At 44.6% G+C, this 20,479-nt stretch overlaps 1 protein-coding gene across 4 annotated transcripts in view; it reads left to right on the forward strand.

The window, feature by feature from the left end:
- LOC144115657 (zinc metalloproteinase nas-14-like) overlaps positions 1-20,479 on the forward strand; it is a 139,481-nt gene that overhangs the window by 57,024 nt on the left and 61,978 nt on the right. For 2 of the 4 annotated variants that reach the window (XM_077650101.1, XM_077650105.1), the window contains exons 3-6: positions 5,561-5,651; positions 7,066-7,098; positions 10,300-10,414; positions 15,081-15,265. In XM_077650101.1, coding sequence (XP_077506227.1) covers positions 5,561-5,651; positions 7,066-7,098; positions 10,300-10,414; positions 15,081-15,265 — 424 coding nt within the window. Of the gene's footprint in view, positions 1-5,560; positions 5,652-7,065; positions 7,099-10,299; positions 10,415-15,080; positions 15,266-16,059; positions 16,139-18,503; positions 19,668-20,479 lie in introns of those variants that run through there. The other 2 variants (XM_077650104.1, XM_077650102.1) reach the window with 2 other exon arrangements.

Here is a 20,479-nt window from a genome sequence, read left to right on the forward strand (position 1 = left end):
TGGTTTTGGATTAACTGGCAGCTTAGTAATGGAGTAATTACTTGAGAGAACTAGAGACGTACGTATTAGTGAATCACTAATTAAAGCGAGATTATTTGCGTAACTTGGATTATGGAAGAGTTGAATGACAAGAATGTGGAAACTGTGTTGTGATAATTGATATAAATGTATGATTGTGGGCAAAGAAACGTGACTGTGCGGGAAGAGGAACTGCTGAAGGGAGCCGCTAACGCTCTCGCATCGTCTACCCTTAAAGACTGAGCTTAAGTGTGCCCCTAATTTCTTGTTACGAGAACGTATGTTTTTGTGAATGCCAGTGCTCTGGAACTTACCGGTACGCTTTAATGAAAGCTGTTGTCGCGGCATAACAGAACGGTGGATCGGCCGTTCTATTTACTTTTTAACGCAATAGCGTCACATAAAATCCGGCCGTGATCGTGAGCTGAAAATCTATGAAAAATTCCCAGAGACGCAACCTAAGTGGGCCACCAAGGTCATGTAATATTGCGGCGTGATCACCACCTGCCCATCGGATAGTGAACAAACTTGGCACCGTGGCAGGTGGCAGTTGAATTGATGATTGACCGCGCGAGGCTGCTCCGGAAAAACAACCTGGATCAAACAAGTCCCACCAGTGGCAGCACCTGCCATCCTGCAGGGCTGTGGCGCACCACTTAACCGCTGCGCCACTGCGCCAGGAGCGGTATTAGGACTCCCAGGGATCTGTGAATGTTGAATAGAGAAAGAGCCATTCTGCGTATATGGGAATTAACCCATGAGCTATCACGTCTTATCCTTAGGGCGGAGTGCGAGCCGCGGTACGGCGGCTACTGCCTTCACGAAGTTAGTGAGCAGATCAGAAGGGGTGTGACGGCGTCGCAGCGGCAGAAACATACATTCATGTAGACAAAGAAGTGCGGGTTGCATGCTTGGCATCGGGTTACATCACACCGCAGCGCGCGGCGAATGCGTTCACAAAGTTTGTCGGGCGGGTTTACGTATTCGCCCACGTAAGCACTTTTAAGAGTCTCTGCCACCTGTTCACGCGTGAATAATATTCTCATTTATTTATTTATTTATTTATTTATTTATTTATTTATTTATTTATTTATTTATCGTCCTCAAGTTAGAATTAATTGAAGAAAAGAGTGGTTGTCTAATACAGAGCTTATGTACACTGTGGTTTGGTGTGGTTTATGGGGGTCTAACGTCCCAAAGCGACTCAGGCTGTGAGGGACGCCGTAGTGAAGGACTCCGGAAATTTCGACCACCTGGGGTTCTTTCACGTGCACTGACATCGCACAGTACACGGTCCTCTAGAATTTAGCCTCCATTGAAATTCCACCACCGCGGCCGGGTTCGAACCTGCGTCTTTCGGGCCAGCAGCCGAGCGCCATAACCACTCAGCCACCGCGGCGGCTTATGTACATTGTGCTTACCATCCTAATTATACATATTTTAGCCGCCGCGGTGGCTCAGTGGTTATGGTGCTCGGCTGCTTACCCGAAAGACACGAGTTCGATCCCGGCCGCGGCGGTCGAAATTCAATAGGGGCGAAATTCTAGAGGTCCATGTACTCTGCCATGTCAGTGCAAGTTAAAGAGCCCCAGGCGGTCGAAAATTCCCGAGCCCTTCACTGCGGCGTCCTTCATAGCCTGAGTCGATTTTGAACGTTAAACCCCCATGAACCATAATCACACTAGCATGAGAAGAAATGTTGTATTTTTTAAGCGGTGAAATAAACAAAGAATCCTGCGAAATAAACAAAGACGAGCGTACTTTCGATGGGAAGAAAGGGATGTTAACTGTAGCGTGTTCTTCATGGAAGTTGCGCTGGCGGTGCAGCTGTAGTTTTGAAGGATAAAACGAGCTGAGTTATTTTGAATTAATTCGATGGCTGATTATGGACTCAGCATGTACTGTTATGTTGATACCTAGATAGCGGTATGATGTCGCCTTTTCTAATGTGATACTACCAAGGTGATAAGAAGTGGGGTAGGTCGACACACGTGAGAGAAGTAATGGTTTACATTTGGTGATGTTTATTTTCTTTGGCAACGAGTCTGATCACAGATTCTGTCAATGTCTATTCGCAAGGTGTGAGCATCGTTAGAGTCGTTAATTTTACGAAATAATATGCAGTAATAAGCAAATAAATGAATATTAGAAGATAAACGATAATGAATTATGTTGATTTTCATATATGAGGAACAAAAGTAGCCCTAAGACAGACCCTAGGGATACCCCAGAATAAGTGGTGCTGGATGGAGAATGAAAGTTATTAGCTGCAACAAGTTGTGTTCGATTACAAAGAAAATATTCTAACAATGTTAAAACATTGGGCTGAAGGCATTACCCGCTAAGTTTGAAAAAAAAAGTTCTTTATGATGAACTTTCTCAATGGCTTTAAAGAAGTCCATATTGAGGTGCAATCTGTGCAAGAACGACGGTCAAGAATGTGAAGTTTCTGCGCAAAGGCGAATAACTGAGTCTCACACGAAAATTACTTTCGAGAACCTTGTTGAGTGCCAGTGAAGAAATTATATGCAAGGAAGTCAATTGTGTTTGTGTATAAGAAGTGCTCTAGAATTTTGCACGGATTGTTCGCTAGCGATATGGGCCGGGAATTAAGTGGGGATTTTATACAACCTGACTTGTGTAACAGAACCACCTTTACGACCGTGCAGTCCGCAGCAAGCACAGACGTCTCGATTGACTGCTGAAATATTCTGGACAGAATGGTAGAAGAATAAAGGTTGGCAGTGTTCAGGAACTTAACGTCAATTAAAGTCGACTGAAGAGGTTTTATAATTCAACTAGTGTAAAGGGGTGAATTGTGTGAAAGCATGCAAAGTGTTATTGTGCAGCATTTGCAATGGTGACGTAATCGCCGAATAATGCCGCGTTGCCTTTAGGGCTTCTCTGCAGTGCACAGCGAAGGGCAGAGGCCGCAATGATGACGTCTCGTACGGCGGCGCTAAGATTTCAGCGAAGAAACGGTTGCTTCAAAGAATAAACCAACGCCGCCGAAGGCAAAGCACACGAAGCATTGTTTGGTTGCATCGGACGACGCACGGCAGAATGTGGGCGAAGGCAGCGGACATCTAAAATTTCAGCAACAATCATGCCAATACGAGTTTCCCCGCACTTCTCCAACGAAGTGAGGAGATACCTGTACACCGTGGCGGTTTTAATTGGTTATTACGTCACCATTATAAGTGCTAGTGCAAACTTAATTGGCATGCTTTTTACCTACAAGCTTCATGTACTAGAATTCTTGAACCACCTCGAATTAACAAAAAAAAAAGATTACAGCTTCCTTTTAAGCCACTACCAGGCTTTGTGATGTTTTGAGTCCTTCTGTTGTCTTTTTATCTCTTGAGGTTCGTTGAATGTTGCGTCCATTACTGCTTAATGATTTGAAGCTTTGAAGGTTTTTTAATACGAAATATAATCAATCAGAAGTACATGAAGACGTTAGTACAGTAAGAAATGAGATGTAAGAACAAAAAACAAAATTACTACAAAACATTTCCTTGGAAGCCGCCGCGGTGGATGAGTGGTAATGGCGCTCGGCTGCTGGCCCGAAAGACGCGGGTTCGATCCCGGCCGCGGCGGTCGAATTGGCTTTGGGACGTTAAACCCTCATAAAAACAAAAAAAAACATTTCCTTGAATATTTGGGGGCATTCAGTATCAGAGAGAGTTCAACCGTTTCCATCCAAGAGTTAGGTTAAATGATTTCTATCCCGGTTGATGACGCGCCAAAATCTGTGGGAGCCGTTTGTAAATGTGCTTGGCAGTGTATTCTGAAGAAAATGAGTCTTGACGCTTTCTACTCCTCATACATATATGCGCCATTCGCGGCTTGATAAGCTTCTGATTTTGCAACACACGTCGATATTCTCTGCGATACGGTAAAAACATTTTTTTCGGTTAGAAAACCTTTATGTGTGCGCTGTACAACCATGCTTTTGTATTACTTGTAATGCTCTGTAGTGGCATTTATTTTTCTGTTAGGTCATTCATATTAGCAACGAAAATGCTCTAATTCGTTCCAGTAGCTCGGCTCTCAAAATCTGTTAGAAAGACATCGCCAAATCAAGAAAGGTTTGCATTGATGACCTTAAAGTGAGCTTTGTTGCAATTACCGGTCGCTTGGCTTTCTTGTCAGTTTACTTGGTTAGAATGCTGAAGTCCAACGAGAGTAGCAAGTGGTCACTTTGGCCGGGCACATAGGTCATGTTCGAAACGAGGTCAGGATGGGAAGTCAATATTAGATTTAAAATGTTAGCAGTGCAATCTGATATCAGCGCTGGTTTCGCATTCCCAACTTAAAAAAAGAAATAAGCTAAATGTTCAAGACCTCGTTGCTTTGCGATGAAGATAATGTTTTAAGAGTTAGTTCCGAGGGCCAAGGGTGATCACAGAAGTGCAAACCACCTAGTAAAAAAGTGGTATAGTTTTAACGTAGTTAAACAGAGTACACGTGCGAAATCATGTGTTTAGCCTGGTTTCTTCACAGTTTTGATTTGCTGGGTCGTCGGCATGTCTGGCGACGATATTACCTCGACAGTAGTATTGCTTAATGAAGACGATGGTGTACAATGCACAGGGAGAGAGTGTGTATATTACTTCGATAGTGGTATTAGTTGATGAAGCCGACGGTGTGCAATGCACGTCTGATATCTTCTTTTCTAAGATACCAAAATCGTGGTAGACCAAGCAGTAAGGGGTGTTTTCGGCAAGAGAAGTCACAAGCGGGTGCCTTTGCCGGAGTGTGAGGTAGAGTTCTTGTACACATACTACAACATGTGAAACCAACTTTTCTTTTGTATGCATATTGCCACCTGGTATCAGAAAAGCGAACTGTGTCAGTGTTCATGCTGAGTGTCATTCTCTCGCAGCTACCGGATGTCATGTTCATTTTCACTCGCCCCAGCCTGTGGTAACAGGATTTAACAAAATGCTTAACAGTGATGGAGGGGAAAGGAAAATTCTGGAGAAATCTAAGATGATCAAGAGTGAAGAGCCAGCGTGCAAAAAAAATATTGCCTCGAACAATGCTTCTTTCCTCCTCACAAGAGACGAAAATCTACTGTGTCGGTAAGAGCAAAGAAAAAAAAACTGTCTACTTCGCTACCTAAAATTATCTGTAAGTGGAATGTCTCAAGGAAGAAAAAAAAAGAATATAAAACTTTTCGCCTTTACGCGGTATAGTGAAACGCTGAACTGGAAAATGAAATTTCAAAACAAAAAATGCTCAGGCGATCGTACGATATGATGTGAAAAATCGACGTTGGCGCTATTCGTGTATAGAATATGTTTTTACATTTGTCGCCTTCACGCTTCTTCTTTAAACACACACCCCTGCGCACGGACATACACACGCACGCACGCACGCACAAGCACAGCGAGCACGGCTTTTTCGCAGAAAGAAGCTAAAGTGCTCACGCATAATTTTTTTTTAAATTTTCCTCTCTATGTAGACAATGTAGCCGAGCTTGACTTATTTTTTCTTATGGGCTTATAAATAAAATCACATTTCATATTTCTCCTAGAAACAGCGATTCACCACCTATGCTGTCGTGAAGGACAGAGCTCTTACCTGGCCAGACGGAACGGTGTTCTACAAGTATGACCCAGACTCCTGTAAGTTTCATTTGTGTACGAAACGTTTTCTGCTCAATGTAAGTTTGCGAAAAGGCGTGTATGCGTGTATAGGCGGCCGATTCTATTATACGGCTGATTTCTAATCCTTGCGCCATGTAGCTCAGACGGGGTCAGAGTGGTGTTCTTTTTTCGCGGTTTTTATATGGACCCGTAGAGCCGAGCCAACTGCGCATTTCAGAGGAGAATATAGTCGCATTCAGAGAGCCTTTGCAACGGATGTTTGCAAAGAGAAATGTTCTTCCATTCGTGGCATAAAGCAAGGTCAGTTTGCGTGGGAGCCTAATAATGGAAAACGAAAATGTTCGTAATATTGTGAACACTGAAGCGCTGGCAGACGACGGACGAAGGGAGGACAAGACACAGTGCGACACACAGGGGACACAGTGGACAAAACACAGTGGACAAGGCACACAGCAACACACCCTGCTTCGTAATATTAACACCGCGGATCCCATTTAAAAAAAGTGTACGAAAGTATGCGGTCTCTTCAAGACACAGCGTCAGTGCTTTTCTGGTGAGCTCAGCCCTCAGTGAGCCCGTTAGCATCTTAGAGCAGGGACGAAAGCAGAAAAATGTAAGTACGAATGTAGAGACCTGAGTTGACAAAATGTTGAATGGACAACAGGAGCCGTTTTTTGCTAGCTGCCCTACTCTAAAATTAGATATTAAAGGATAAAAAAGAAACTTATTTTGAACAAAAAAGCAAATGAACAGTGCATTTTTATGCCAGCATACGCAGAATGCTGTGGTGATCAGTCCTACGAAACCTATGACCATATAGATGGGGCCTGTGAGCTGAGGCTACGGTCAATGAAATAAATACGGTAATGATCACCTGTTGTTATCTAGGAAAGTGCGATGGAGGTCATCTGTCAGATGTCACTACCGTACTCCAAAGCTAATTATGCTACCCCTGGATTCGCTGTTACGAGAAAAAAGCGAACACGCTGTAAATATAAACATAGCAATGCCAAGAGGTAATGACCGCGAGCAAATATTGGTTGGTTCAATTCCGGGGTGATTAATTGTCAGTTCGTACAGAGCCTTGCGAAGTATGATGTTACAGACACGGTGTTACAGACATGGATACAAAACCTGATAAGATGCTGCAACACGACCGAAACTCAGGTTCAAGTTGATTATCGTTGTAAACAGCTAGACTTAATGCGCGAACCGTAAACAGAACATGTGACGAAGAGATAACAGAGCGTGATAATAACCTGGAAAGGCCGCTTGTTTAGGGTGTGCCAGGCGCCTCATTTCTACTTAACAAATGCAGCCGAACGCCAAAAGTCGCAAGCCATATTTCAGTTTAAGAAGATTATATGAATAAAATTATCAACTCACAATGAAAACTAACATTTCCTTATTTAATTATTTTTATTTCCAACAGTTCCTCCAGGTCCCGAAGAGGAGGAAGAGAGTGGTAAGTAAACAGCAGAAGTTTAGAGTTTAGAGTTTAAATCATTAAATCTGCATTCTTCTTATTTTACTTTTTAATCATTAATATTTTTAACGTTTGGAGCCTCTGTCAGCCGCCGTCTTTGTCTTGGCCGATTCCCTCAAGTGGGTACGTGCCATTAGCTTCTTGAGGACAACAAAAACAAGTTTAGAGAGGCACAGAGGAACAAGATTAGCACATTGCTCTTGTGCGATACAACCCAAGACCAAAACGCCAGATGCCTCGTAAATGGGGCCCTGCAACCAATGGCGTCCACATATTGTCATGACGTCTTGTTAAATTGCCTTGCACCTGGTAGAGTGATATTACAGGCGGCTAGCAAGTGCGAGGCTATTGAGCCAAAATAGACTCGAATTCCCGTCCAAAAAAAATACCATAAAATTTTGCAGTTTGTCTGGTTGTTGAAAATATGCTCTTAATCTGGTTCCACCTACGGACCCAGATCGTAGCTGAAACTTTCTGCAAAAAAGTTCCGCCACTATCGCTGAAACTCTGCTTCATATACTCTTCAAATATGTGGAACAGCATTTTCCGAGCTTTTAGTTGGAACTGTGCTCAAGATATTTCTGATTGGAACTGTCTCGCAGAGAGATTAAGAGTGGAATGGCGGTCTAGATATTTTTAAGTAGAACGCAGTTCTGGTGAGGTTTCTCAGCTACGGTGTTTTCCTGAAGCAATCCCTTGAAACCTTGTTCCAGGTGTCTTGTGAACAGTAACTGGACCATATCATTCTCCAGCGTTATTGAGGAAACAACAGATTTTGCTCCAAGAAACACATATGGAATGACACGCTAGCTTTATTCATAGGAGTGCGCTGCTGCTATATAAATTGACATTTTGAACAGCGCGAAGAAACGAGGACTAACCAAGAAACACGCACACAGACACGAAGCGCTGACTATCAAGTTTTATTAGGAAAGACTCACAGTTATACAGCCTTCAAGCCCAGTGCACGCAGGCTGACTGTTGAAAATGCTAAACGTTCAGCAACTCGCACAGTTTTCGGTTCTGCAGACAATGGACGCATGGACGCATGCACAGTGACGACAGGTTCATTAGCGTGGTGTCAAAACAGAAAGTACAGGCGGAAACATCACTATAATGCTCTTCAACTTCTGCAGTTTTGTTGCATTCTGAATGCCACACTTTGCGAGACCTCTTTCGCTGAATCTATGCAATACTGCCATTGAACATTAGCCATTTATATCAATAAAATATATTTCCACAGTATTTCCATAAGACTACAACAAAACTTTACAAAGTACATAACTGAAACTCCTGAAGAGAAGACGGAACTAAAGGTCTTCGGAATACCACCAAAGTTTCTCTAAATACACACTCAATGTCTCTTAAAAATCTCGACAGGAATCCTTTTAACATCTTCGAGACATAGCATTACCAACCCTCCTAAAATATTTTAGCATTTGAAAAACTACTTAGTCATTTCACCTTTTAAAATCACCCGAATAGTTTAATTATACTTTACAGAGTACGCCAAGCTGACAGTGAATGTTATTTATTGTCAAAAGGAACGAAGAGCTGGTCCATGGGTGCATTTTATGTAATTCTAGTATATTTAAAGTTTATATATACTTTACAGAGTACCCCAAGCTGACGGTGAATGTTGTTTATAGTCAAAAGGAACGAAGAGCTGATCCATGGGTTCATTTTATGTAATTCTGGTATCTTTAACAATTTGGTTCCAGACCACTCATGAAAAGGGGAACTCATCTGAATATTTTACTTTATTGCTAACAGTGCACAGCATGTAGAAATAGCATGCAAAATATATTTCAAAAGAGACAAAGTGATTAATGCTCCATGGAATTCATTCTCTGATTAAACACTAAGTCTCATAAGGTGTTGCAGAGCCAGAATACGTGAGAACTGCAGACGTTTAAACGCATTGTAGAAGTGTTTCCTGTTATAGTGCTCTGTGTGTAATCAGCAGAATACTGTGTAATGCGAAAAATACTACTGCAAAAATGTCTCACTCACCTACGATCCGCAAGACACCTAAAACACGGTTGCAGTGTTTTTCAACTGCAGTGGCTGAAACTGTGCAATCTAGGATATTTCTATTGTGTTTTGGAAAGTATATAAGAAATTATACAGAGCCACTTTACAGCATTGGCTGTCATAAACTTCCTTTATTTGGTGTCACTACTTAAGCAGCATATTGGAGTAGCGGGCGCCGGCATCTTCGGATATGGTTTTCAACATGTGTAGCATAAACTTGACAATGATAGAAAGAGACAGCACACAGGCACTAACACTAACAACCAGCACACTATTATTTGGGAACGTAGTTGTAATTTTTCATTCTAATTGTTTAACCATGTTACGCATGTAATGAAGGCTACACCACAAAGAGACCATATTTTAATTAAAAAAATAGCTGTCACAAACAGGCGTCGCTTAGTGACTGCCTTCAGCACTCTTCGCTTGGGACGGCGACTTTGTTCGAAAAGAATAACCACTTGAAAGAGTATTCTGCAGTAACTCCCTCTCCTTTGAGATAGGATGATGCATATTACGTTTTTACTGAACCGGTAAGCCATAGCCATTATTTATGCGCTGGCTGGTCTGTACTGCACACTGCTAACAACATAACAGCACTGCCGGCTAAACTCCTCGAGTGGCGAGAGCAAAAGCTCTTTTCTGTCTTGTTGGAACTGTCTGGTTTATCTTTTAAAATATTTAATGCGCACAACACATTCATCTCAGTCGGGATAGGGAGAAGCAGACATGGAGCCTTTAGTTGTTTACGATATGGTAATCTTTGTTAGATCACAATGCCGGCAGTGAATGATGGTTTTCACTGCCATGTTTCCTTCTTAACAGCATCTGTCGACAAGCAACCTAAATATTTTATGCATGTTCTTTCCTGAACAGGCTTCCGATTAGTGATAAAGCAGGTTTCACCGAAAGGTGCGTGTTTATTCGGTTTTCAATGCCAAATTAAAATCTAATCCTCGTTTCTTTAACGTTGCAGTGCTCAATTCTTATAATATGAGGCACGATCTTTTCATTCCGCTATAATCTCAAGAGGCGTTTTCGTCAGTGGTCAGTCCCTTTAACGCACACTGGCACCGCACACCACGCGGCCATTTTTCTATTTCGCTTCGATCAGAATGTGTTTTTCTTTTGTGTCATTTCCTGCAGAAGACTCCGAGAGGTACATTATCGTGCAAGCCATGCAGCTCATCCAGGAGAAAACATGCGTCAAGTTTGAGCCGCATACCGACCAGAAAAACTTCGTCACTTTTGCTCACAGGCCGTGAGTGCACAAGTTTCATGCTTACGTTTTCCGGCCCGTACATTCCACAGCACCGCCAGCGCGTAATGCGTCTCGTAGAGGTACTGCGGCCACATAGGCACGTTGGATACAATCAGAGTTCTTGAATATATTTTTACTGGTCATGGAGCTTCCGTGGAAGTTTGGCATAGGGACAGAAGCTTCTGTTTTGTCTCTCGCATAATCCGTGTTACCACGGCATTGCGCGGGCTCTTCAAGGCGAAGCATAGGCAGTAAATTTCTACAAGCGTATAGTTTTCAAAGAGTTTGTCTATAAACGTGGTTCGTGTGCCTATCTTAAGGTTGAATCATAACAATCAGTGTATCCAGATATCCCACCTCCCCCCCCCCCCACACACACACACACGGGGTAAGGCAGTAGTTATCTCCTATTTATTGTCAAAAACACACCTCACTGGTTTTCTATAACAGTCTTAATTACCTGATGGAAGCGAAAGACAAATTTTATAAGCAACATTTTGCTATGCATCGGAAGGTTAGACCATTCCCATCAATATGTTCACAACAGTATATTGCATATTCTACCATTGCCTCACAATTAAAGCCGATCTCCAAGAAACTGGACTTATGTTTGTAACATATCTGAGGCGCACGAGATTGTATGTATACAATCGGAACAAATATTTATTCCCAAAGCCCAGCGGTATTCATAAAATATGTGCAAGTTATTAAAAAGAAGCATCCACTGCCGATAAATGAGGTTTACTTTCAGCGAGCACGATAGTTTATTAATATGGGCCCCGAACGTGTTAAAAAAAATTGATAGACTGTTTGGTCTTACGCCCGGGGCATGGAAGTGGCGGTGACAGCAGTGATGTTCGCTCGAGTTGGCCTTCTCGCTCTCTTGTCCTTGAGGGCTTTATATGGCAAGGGTGAAGTCGTTTTTTACAGAGTAAACCTGCGTTTTTATGGAGTACCTGGCGCCGCGTAAGGTGCGGGATACATGGAGCGTTTTCTGGGCGATTTTCGCCCGACGGCGCGCATTTGACGCCCGGCCTCGAAAAAAACGGCCGCCGTCGCCTATCTGGCCCCGCCAGATATTGACGCGCGGCGTCCGGCGAGACCGGAAGTGGCAGCCGGAGCAAGCCAATATCAGCGCAAAAAGCTCGCTCTTCCGGTTTGGCCGCCTCTGCCGCCGCCGCCGCCAACATGGCCGCCATGGCCGACGAGCACTGCTGTGTTTATTGCACGGAAATGTTATTATCGTGAAAATAAACGCTTCACGAGACATGAAATGTCACTTTTTTGGAGAACACGACCGAATCTTGGATCGAAATGACCACTTTTCCTCCCTGAAGTGAAGGTGCCGAAGAAAACCGCAGCCGATGGTAGCCACGGCTGAGCGGGCATCGAAAGGTACGCGACCGCATGCATTCGAGCACGCAAAACCTTGTAGATATCTATGCACGCGTGCTGCAATCAGTACGGTGGTGTCTAAATGAACAATTTCGTTATTCTGAAAGAGGAGTCAGCGTCGCTGCTCTCAAAGAGCTCCTCGCTCAATGGTATTTGCCACTTGTTGATCACATTGATTTCGCACTGAGATACGCGGCGGCGGGCTGCCGCTTTTTCGCTCCATGTATCTCCGGCCGGGCGTCGCGCCGCCACGACATTTTCTGCCGCGCGAACAACGTCGGAAAAAAACGTCGCATGTATCCCGGGCCTAAAGCATACTGTGTTTGGCATGCCACGCATATCGGTGTTAGTACCCACAATGTGCATCTTTGAAACAATAAAAATGAAAGACCTAGGACATCCAGCTTTCGTGTTAAGGGCCCTAATGATGAAATAAGCAAGCACAGTCCTTTTCAAAAATATACAACCCAGGAGGCTTCTTTCTAAGACGTGTAGCGGGGCTCTTAACCACATGTGACAGTACTAAGCTTGGGAGGGTTGAGGACACAAGTTGTTGCCGCCTTTGTGAGAATAGGGTCTCTGAGTATGAAGGAGGAACCGCGCTGCAGGGCTCAGAAGCAGACACCTTGGCTGTATACTTTTCACAAAGGCTGTACATAACGGAGCGCGTAGCTGCTGCCGTCCCGCTACCTGTAATTCTCTACATCAACCGTGTTTTAGAGTTTGGATGCATGATTGTGATTTTTTTTGCTGTGTCATAATCATATGACTAGTCTCAACGGGATTTCCCGAATAGTTCCCGCGCCAAAAGCTGAGGTCTCAGTTTTGACTTCTCCAATCTCGCAGCGCACCTTCGAATGTAAATAACCAGAACCGCGCCCGTCTGTCCAGCTTTTTCAGCCAGGGCAATTAGCTTCACTTGTTCTTATGCTGAGATGGCACGACAACTTGAAAGACATGGGTATCGTTCTCACCAAAATACTTCGTTCAGACGCGAATGCTTGTACACACCAAAGAAAAGAAGAAAAGCTTCCGGTTTCGCATGGTGTGCGCTATTTCACTACTCCGCTACGTTCACAATCACTCAGCGAGGCGAACGACGACACTGTTCTCCCTACCCCTTCAGCCGGCACGGCAGCGCAGAAAACAGCAAATATTCGAAATCCGTTGTCGTATTCAAACGCACTATTCCACACACATCACTCTGAATGAACTGTGAAAATTAGGCCTCAATCCATCATGATGTCAGCGCATCACATCAGTGCTTATAGCGGCCGCCTTCCCCATTGGCTCCTCCTAGCCTCTCCACTACAGCTATCGTCGCGGTATACGGCCACACTTGGCAACACGGGCAGCTCTCCTAAAGGGTTGTGCTCGAACTTCATCGCGATTAAAAGGTATTGAAGGATTCTGGTTGAATCGCTGAAAGCGACGAAATAGCAACCTATCAACCTCTGACAATGCACATCGCAACTGCATGATTGGATATGCTTCATGAAAAAAAAGCTATGAATTCATGTAATGTCGAGGAGTTTGTGCGTCACACTCGATGCCAAATGCAGCAAGCGTCTTCTACCGAGCAAGGATCGCTAGCAGCTAGGTGCTAACAGTCATCTCCAAGAAGTGGTACCAAAGTTCTGAATTGCAGTGTTCGCTTAGATCTCGCCTCGCCCGTTTCAAGTCTGTTTTTATGCTTAGGGGCGCAGGAAGGCTATGATAGACACCGTAAGCAGGCAAACTTACCGTTGTTATGACCGGTCAATTTCAGAGCCAAGTGGAGCGACGCGCAGGTGATTCTTCGGGGACAGAAAAGTCATATGTCATAGCAGGATGCGCAGCGTACCAAATCGCAGCGTCAAGTCAAAGAAATGCGTCGTTTCCTACCTTCTGCCGCAACGGATAACGCCGGGAGGCGACTAAGCCGCATCTACCTTTCAGGCTGGCATAGAGAAATCGAGATGCGAACTTCGAAGATCGTGGCGACGAAGGTCTTCCCCGACGCTGCTAGCTGCGGCCGGATACTACCGCTTTTCATTTTTTTTTCGGCGGGACCAGATGTTTCAAGAATCTGAGACTTTTTCACAGTGGCAGCTTTAGCTGTCAGAAAGCTGATTAGCACAGCGCTTCTTGATATAGACTAGTGCACCTGCCCAATGAAGCAAGATTGCGCACCTCTTCTCCTTGACATCATTGGGGCATGGACCTCCTTTACTACCATGAAGCTACTGATGAACGCGCCGCCCAGATGTGCCGTAGGGGCACTATTCGCTAAGCCTGCCAGACGCCCTTATCCGAATCCTATTTATCCTGTGGAATTGCATCCACTTTTAGACCACTACAGAAACTACTGGAGATGCTTCTGGAACCTCTCCAGTAGACTCTTAATCTACCACATGCTGTCAGTCACGATGTAAACAGGTGTGTATAAAACAAGTTTCTTTGTTCACCCATGGAACGATGTCCCTCCATCGTCTCGACCCCCTCGTCACCTTACAGTGAATTCCTCGGCCCTGAACCCTAATTGTATCACTATCCATCCTTTGAGGTCATGATGAAAAAAAGGACGGACGAGCCTATAATTTCCGATTAACTGAGCAAAGAACAAAGCTTGTACAAAGAATTTGCTTTTACATTGATCTCTGTGTCGATTCAGGGGGCGCGCACATAGAGGGTGCGTCAGTGCACCCCGTCATTTATTTTTTAAACTAGACTTTTCGAGATAAAATGATAGCTTTTGTGGCGTAGTAATACCAGTGTTGGATAGGGCGTCTGAAAACAAGTTCACATTAACTGCCAAGGTAGTTAACTAAATTCTAACAGTGAACGTTTAACTGCTAGAGTTAGGCGCCTGGTTGCAGTTGGAGATTTTTAGCTCGATGCTCGGTATAGTCACATTCGTTTTTAGAATTTCGAAAACACGATTACGCTCAGCGCTGTGTGGCGAGATGAGCTCTATCTATAGCTCGCGTCACTCTAAAATTCTGTGGCCGTAGAGCACGCGCAGCCACACCAACCAGCACACGTCAGTCGGCGGCGAACGTGTCACTATTATGCCCTGTTCCAGCGACATGCGCGCCACTGAGTGACCTTTCCTCTTAAGTGCCATTCTTCACAGCTCACATAACTATGGTACAGGCGCGCCTGTTTTCAAGTTGATACGCCTAGCCCTGATAAAGGTGTCTATGTGCTGGTCAAGTGGCAAGCAGTGTTGCTGCAGAAGCCAATGCGTGTCAGTGCATGCTCACCGCGGCGCTTTCCTTTGGCGGTGCAGGGGGCGCTGCGCGTCGCACGTGGGGATGCAGGGCGAAGAGCAGGTGGTGGCGCTGGACCTGAGCTACTGCCCCGGCCTGGGCCAGGTGGCGCACGAGCTGCTTCACGTACTCGGCTTCTTCCACGAACACAGTCGGCCCGATAGGGACGAGTACGTCGACGTGCTGTGGGATAACATCAAGCCCGGTGAGTGCTCCCGCTTTGTTATTTTGTGCACTTATAATTCACATAATAATGGCCGCCTTTTACAAACAAGGGCAAGAAGGATAAAGATACCAGAAAATGTGAAGCGTGCGCATGAACACAGAAGATGGTGCAGCAATGAGATGAAAATTCCCAGATGTTTGTGAAGCATCAAGGAAAAACATCATATGAGCAACATGCCGATAATTGCCCACATTGCATGGAAAACGCGGGGAGAGAGAAAACTTCATAAAAACTTCCAAAATAGCTCGTAAAGCCCCATTTCGCTTGCAGCACTTCCATTGTAATGTCTCCCTGTAGCTTTTTCAGTACCAAAAACAGGAGTCGGGCATGCTAGCGCCGAGAAAGAAATGCAAATGATGCTAATTAAATTATCAGCAAGGGCTCGCAATGACTTTGTAGAAAAAGTAATATTTTATACCAAAATCGCCAAACCAAAGAGGAGAGGTGTTCTGATTGATTTAGGAGAGCCAAGCTTGGCCTATCTTTAGGATCAGCCGGCTGAAATAGTTGGAGTGCGCTCACAAAGCGCTACTTGAATTTCTTTCCTCTCGATTGGTGCCATTTCGTTCCTCCGACGAATTATAGCCTTGACCCTTTAACAACAAAATTATGAAAAAAATCAAGGAAAAAATTCATAACTGCTACACTATGCGAGCAAGTGTGTACCTATTGAAAAACTTTAAGTTGACAATTTTTCTAGCGCTACTGGATTTAGGGAAATCAAGAAATCAATATGAATTCACGACATTAGATACTTGGTTCATTCTTCGCAGGTGAACCCCGAGCTATTGTGGTTGCCGAACATGAAGGCCTGCATTTTTAATAAAACCAAACACGCAGTTGTTTTCGACGTAGACAGGGGTGCCGACTGCATTTGTAGCCACAGGTACAATGTGGCGAGAATGCCCGTTAACGCATAATTGGTCAAAACCCCTAAAAATCTAGTTGTTCAACAAAAATAAGCATTTCAAGCGCCTGATAACAACACGGAAGAAAGTCATGGACGTTGGGAGTGTACTGTCTTCACAAAGTGAGCCATCTGGAGTCGTTAAACGTTGGCTAGTTGCACATTCGCCCCCTTATTTTGTTTTTACGCAGCTCCCTCAAAGTGCATGAGGCCACACAACTTCATAAGAAAGCGCTAGATAATAGGTGATGGTGGTGGTGAAAATATTTTAATGAAATTGTTTAGGAGGATGTAGCGGCGTTTGGAGCTCTCAGTCCGGAGCGCCATTGGCGTAGGCGGCTGTCCGGGCTCTTTCGATAACTTCTTTTTGGCACGCTTCATCCGAGTTTGTCAGAGCTGGTTCCCACCCCTGCTGCGTTGGCTGGTTATTAATAATGACCACCTGCATTCGTTGACAGGTCCATACGATATGGTACCTGTCAGCCTTCTCCCCTCAGAACTTGCACTGCGAGTCAATTGACTCCGGATTTATTGCGTGTAGTCTTCGCGGGTTTTTGTAAGAGTTATGTCTGCTCACATCAAAATTTCTGTCCCAAGATTCGTGTAAAACTATGTGCAAGGGATACATTTCGTATGCCGAGAATTCTTGACATTGATTGTTAAAAGTTTAAAATAGCCGTGCATATTGTCGAGATCAGTCAGTTACACTAAAGAACGTGCCACGCGCACATACGCATAAACAACTATGGTGAAAAACACCGCAATCAAGGTGGTAAGCAGACAGAGGACTTTACTTTTAAATGGCAGTTCGCCATATGTGAAAATTAGTATTAGGGGAAAGGAAATGGCGCTGTATCTGTCTCACATATCGGCGAATACTTGAACCGCGACGTAAGGGAATGGATGAAGAGGGATGAAGAGAAGAAAGGAAGAGGTGCCGTGGTGGAGGGCCCTGGAATAGTTTCGACCTCCTGGTGATATTTAACGGGCACTGAAATCGCCCAATACACGGGCGCCTGAGCGTTTCGCCTCCATCGAAATGCGGCTGCCGCTGTCTGGTTCGAACCCGGGTACTCCGCATCAGTAGCCGAGCGGCCTAACCACTGAGCCACCGCGGCTGGTCAATACATAATTTTTTCTTTTTCTGTCGCTGAGCAGAAGAAGCCAGTCTTATGCGAAGAGAGCCTGCAAATGTAAAGCTGAGCTTACTGAAAGAAGATCTAAAAGGTATACGTGTCTGAACCCCGCTTTTAATAACATAGCGTCTGATTTTGTGGCTGTCTTGACTCTGATAAACTTGGTTTTGAGCTTCATGTACTTGGGGATCCTTCCTTTGATAGCGGACCCAGAAAAGTTGAGATAGAATTGCACTTTTGATTTTTTCATCAAGGAAGCCCCATCCATCTCTAGCGTGCAGCTCTGGGTTACTAATGCTTTCTTTTTGAACCTTTAATTCCGCAGTCACTGCTCGCACATTGCATATTCCATAGAAGCCCTTCGCGCGCCTTTCATATAGGCCACCTCCACTTGCTTCATTTAGCATGTAGGCCGTCACTGACCGGCAATGGTAGCGTGTACTCAATGGAGTGCAGCAAAGCGGGATTGGGGAATCTTCTTTGAATTATGCCTTCAAGTCGCGACAGTTTCAGCAAGAAACATTTCTTCTTTCCCCATGCTCACGCAGGAGCGGTGTCAGCGTAGGAAAATAAGTGATCGCAACCAGTGTTCAGCTTACAATGTTTCTTTTAGTGTTCACATAAAACCGAACGCAGGCTCAAGCCAATGGGCGTCTGTTCGCGCTTATAGCAGTGCAATTACAAACCTCATCCGTCAGACATGGAGCAGTCACAGCTCAGGGAAAAGTAAGCGCGCTTGCCTTTTCACTGTTTACAACTTCATCAAGCACGCAGCCATTTTAGAATGTGCCGCGCATGCCCAGTTAGCTGCCTTTGCGAAATTCTTTCATTAGAACACTGCTACCACAGCTGAGAAGGGAAAATTTGAAAACTTCTTTGGACAGGGCTGCGACAGGCTTTTTTGACAGGCGAAGTTTTTAAGAAGGAAGGAAGCGATGGGAGCCAAGGTTAGGGGTAGTAAAAAGTCACGGTCGAAGTCGTCTTCGCATAATTAGCTTCAAAATGCGAGCACAAGCTGAGAAGTCTAGTCGGCGCTCCGCTTTAGCGCCCCCCCCCCCCCCCCCTCATGTCATGAGTTCAATGCTTTCATCATTGCGGTGCTACGGTGCACGCGACATCTGGTCCATTGGCACATGCGTGCTTCTTCAAATACCTGTTTTTTTTCCCGTCACAGATGCCAACCAAAGTTTCTGGCTTAAGCCTGAAACCGAGGCCGACACATTGGGAGAGCCATACGACTACGAATCAGTCATGCACTACCCGTTCGACGCGTTCGCCGTCAAGGAAGCGGAGCCCACGCTTTTGCCCAAGTCGGTCAATGTGAAGCGGGAGACACTGGGCAAGGCCTACGCGGAGGGCTTCCTCACGGACACTGACATTACGCAAATCAACGTGCTCTACACATGCGGCAAACAACCATCATAACCATAGGCTCTAGGCCACCTTAGGTTCAATTTATTTAAATTACGCAGAAACAACAACTGAGAACGCAGCGCAAAAAGACCGCCGCGCTTGTTTTCTGAAGGTTTGCCATTCACGTTGCTAAGAATGACGGCGCCAGTTTAGATACTGTGTTATAACGAGTTTTTCGGTCCGGTCTCTTTATGTACCGGCATCTGGAAGCGCTCACCGTTTTCGCTGAAACAATTCTTTGTCACGGCTACTTTTGACACAACCGAGCACAGGTGTTAGCAATTTTCGTCAGCATGTCTGATGTGTAAACATATGGTGTTTTCTTTTCGCATACCCTCTCTACTATTTTCTGTTCAGGAATGCACTGTGTATACAAATGGAAGTACAATAGTCTGGTTACATTTTTCAACACGTGTGAAGTGTTGGAAGATAAGGGTAAATCAGTTCAAACCAGCCTAAACATGGCTTCATCTGATGTGCAGTTCATGCCTACATTTTTATTTCCTCCGGATAGCTCCAATGTGTTACGTATATCTAGCAGGCGTTTTGTAAGATGTTCTATTTAGAAAGTTTATTGCAAGATGGCCCAGTTCTGTTTGACGAGAAATTCATGATTTTCTGACATGTATTGTTTTGTGAGTTCTATTGGCATCAAATGGAAAACGGAAATAATACAGCTGAAAACCAAATATAAAAACAAGATCGTTATGGATCAATAGCGGTGTCGATTTGCATTTCTACGGCGCGAAGACTACTCTTTGGAAATATTAATTGACCATGCCTCTATCTTTTTTTCCAAAAACCATTATTTTAGTGTTTTCACGTTCGGGCTACACACGACTTGTTCGCTTTTTCTTTGAAGCTGATAGTACACTGTACCAGGCCAATCAAAATATATTTAATTTTCTGTGTGTGCTTCTGTTGCCGCTGTGCTTGGCTGGCTCTATTCTTTCCCACCGCTGGCTGCTATACTCCGTTACAACTGGCAAAAGAGTACAAGTTACGGAGCCGAAATACACCTTCTCTTCTAACGCAGCGTAATACAGTTTCCGCTTGTGTTATAGATTTTATCTTAAAGCATTGTATATTGTCAACATTCCTTATTTAAGGGACAACTTTAACGCAACTGCCAACTGTCAACAATATAAAGTCGAGAAAAGAGATTTTTTTATTGCATCCAGTTTCTCAGACACGTCTAGTTACAAGGAGCACCTTGCGGGCAGGCGCACTATCGTGTGACCGAACCGTTCGGCGAAGTTCTTTTCATGCGAACACATGCCACAGATAAGCAGTTAAGCGCAAGCTGGCTGAAAGTATCAACTCAGACCGAATGTCGTTCTGAGCAAGTGCGTTCCCACGGAACAAAGTTTAAATTATAGCATGCCATCCAATGAATGCGTCCCTTGTTGTACACGTTCGCAAATTGTACTGCTAAGTGGCCTAGCACAGTTCTGTCCGCCCGATAAATTACGTTCCGCTAGTTTTTTTTTTCAAAACTGCCGCTCGAAGAGACGAAGAGAGATTTACTAGTTAGCTAGTAGATGGCACCACAGGTGTCGAGAATCTGCAGGCGTTGTGGTGTGTGAGCAGCTTGTGAGCGTTGATCCACAGCCGTACGCGTGTGAGCGAAGGTGGGGCAATGAGGCATTGGTATCTACGATGGAGGTCGTCAGTACGGGCGCAAGGAAGGCGAACAACGCGAGCTTCTCAAATCAATTGTGCGGTGTTCTCCAAGTA

Source organism: Amblyomma americanum, chromosome 1 (assembly GCF_052857255.1).
Source record: "Amblyomma americanum isolate KBUSLIRL-KWMA chromosome 1, ASM5285725v1, whole genome shotgun sequence".
NCBI lineage: Eukaryota > Metazoa > Arthropoda > Arachnida > Ixodida > Ixodidae > Amblyomma > Amblyomma americanum.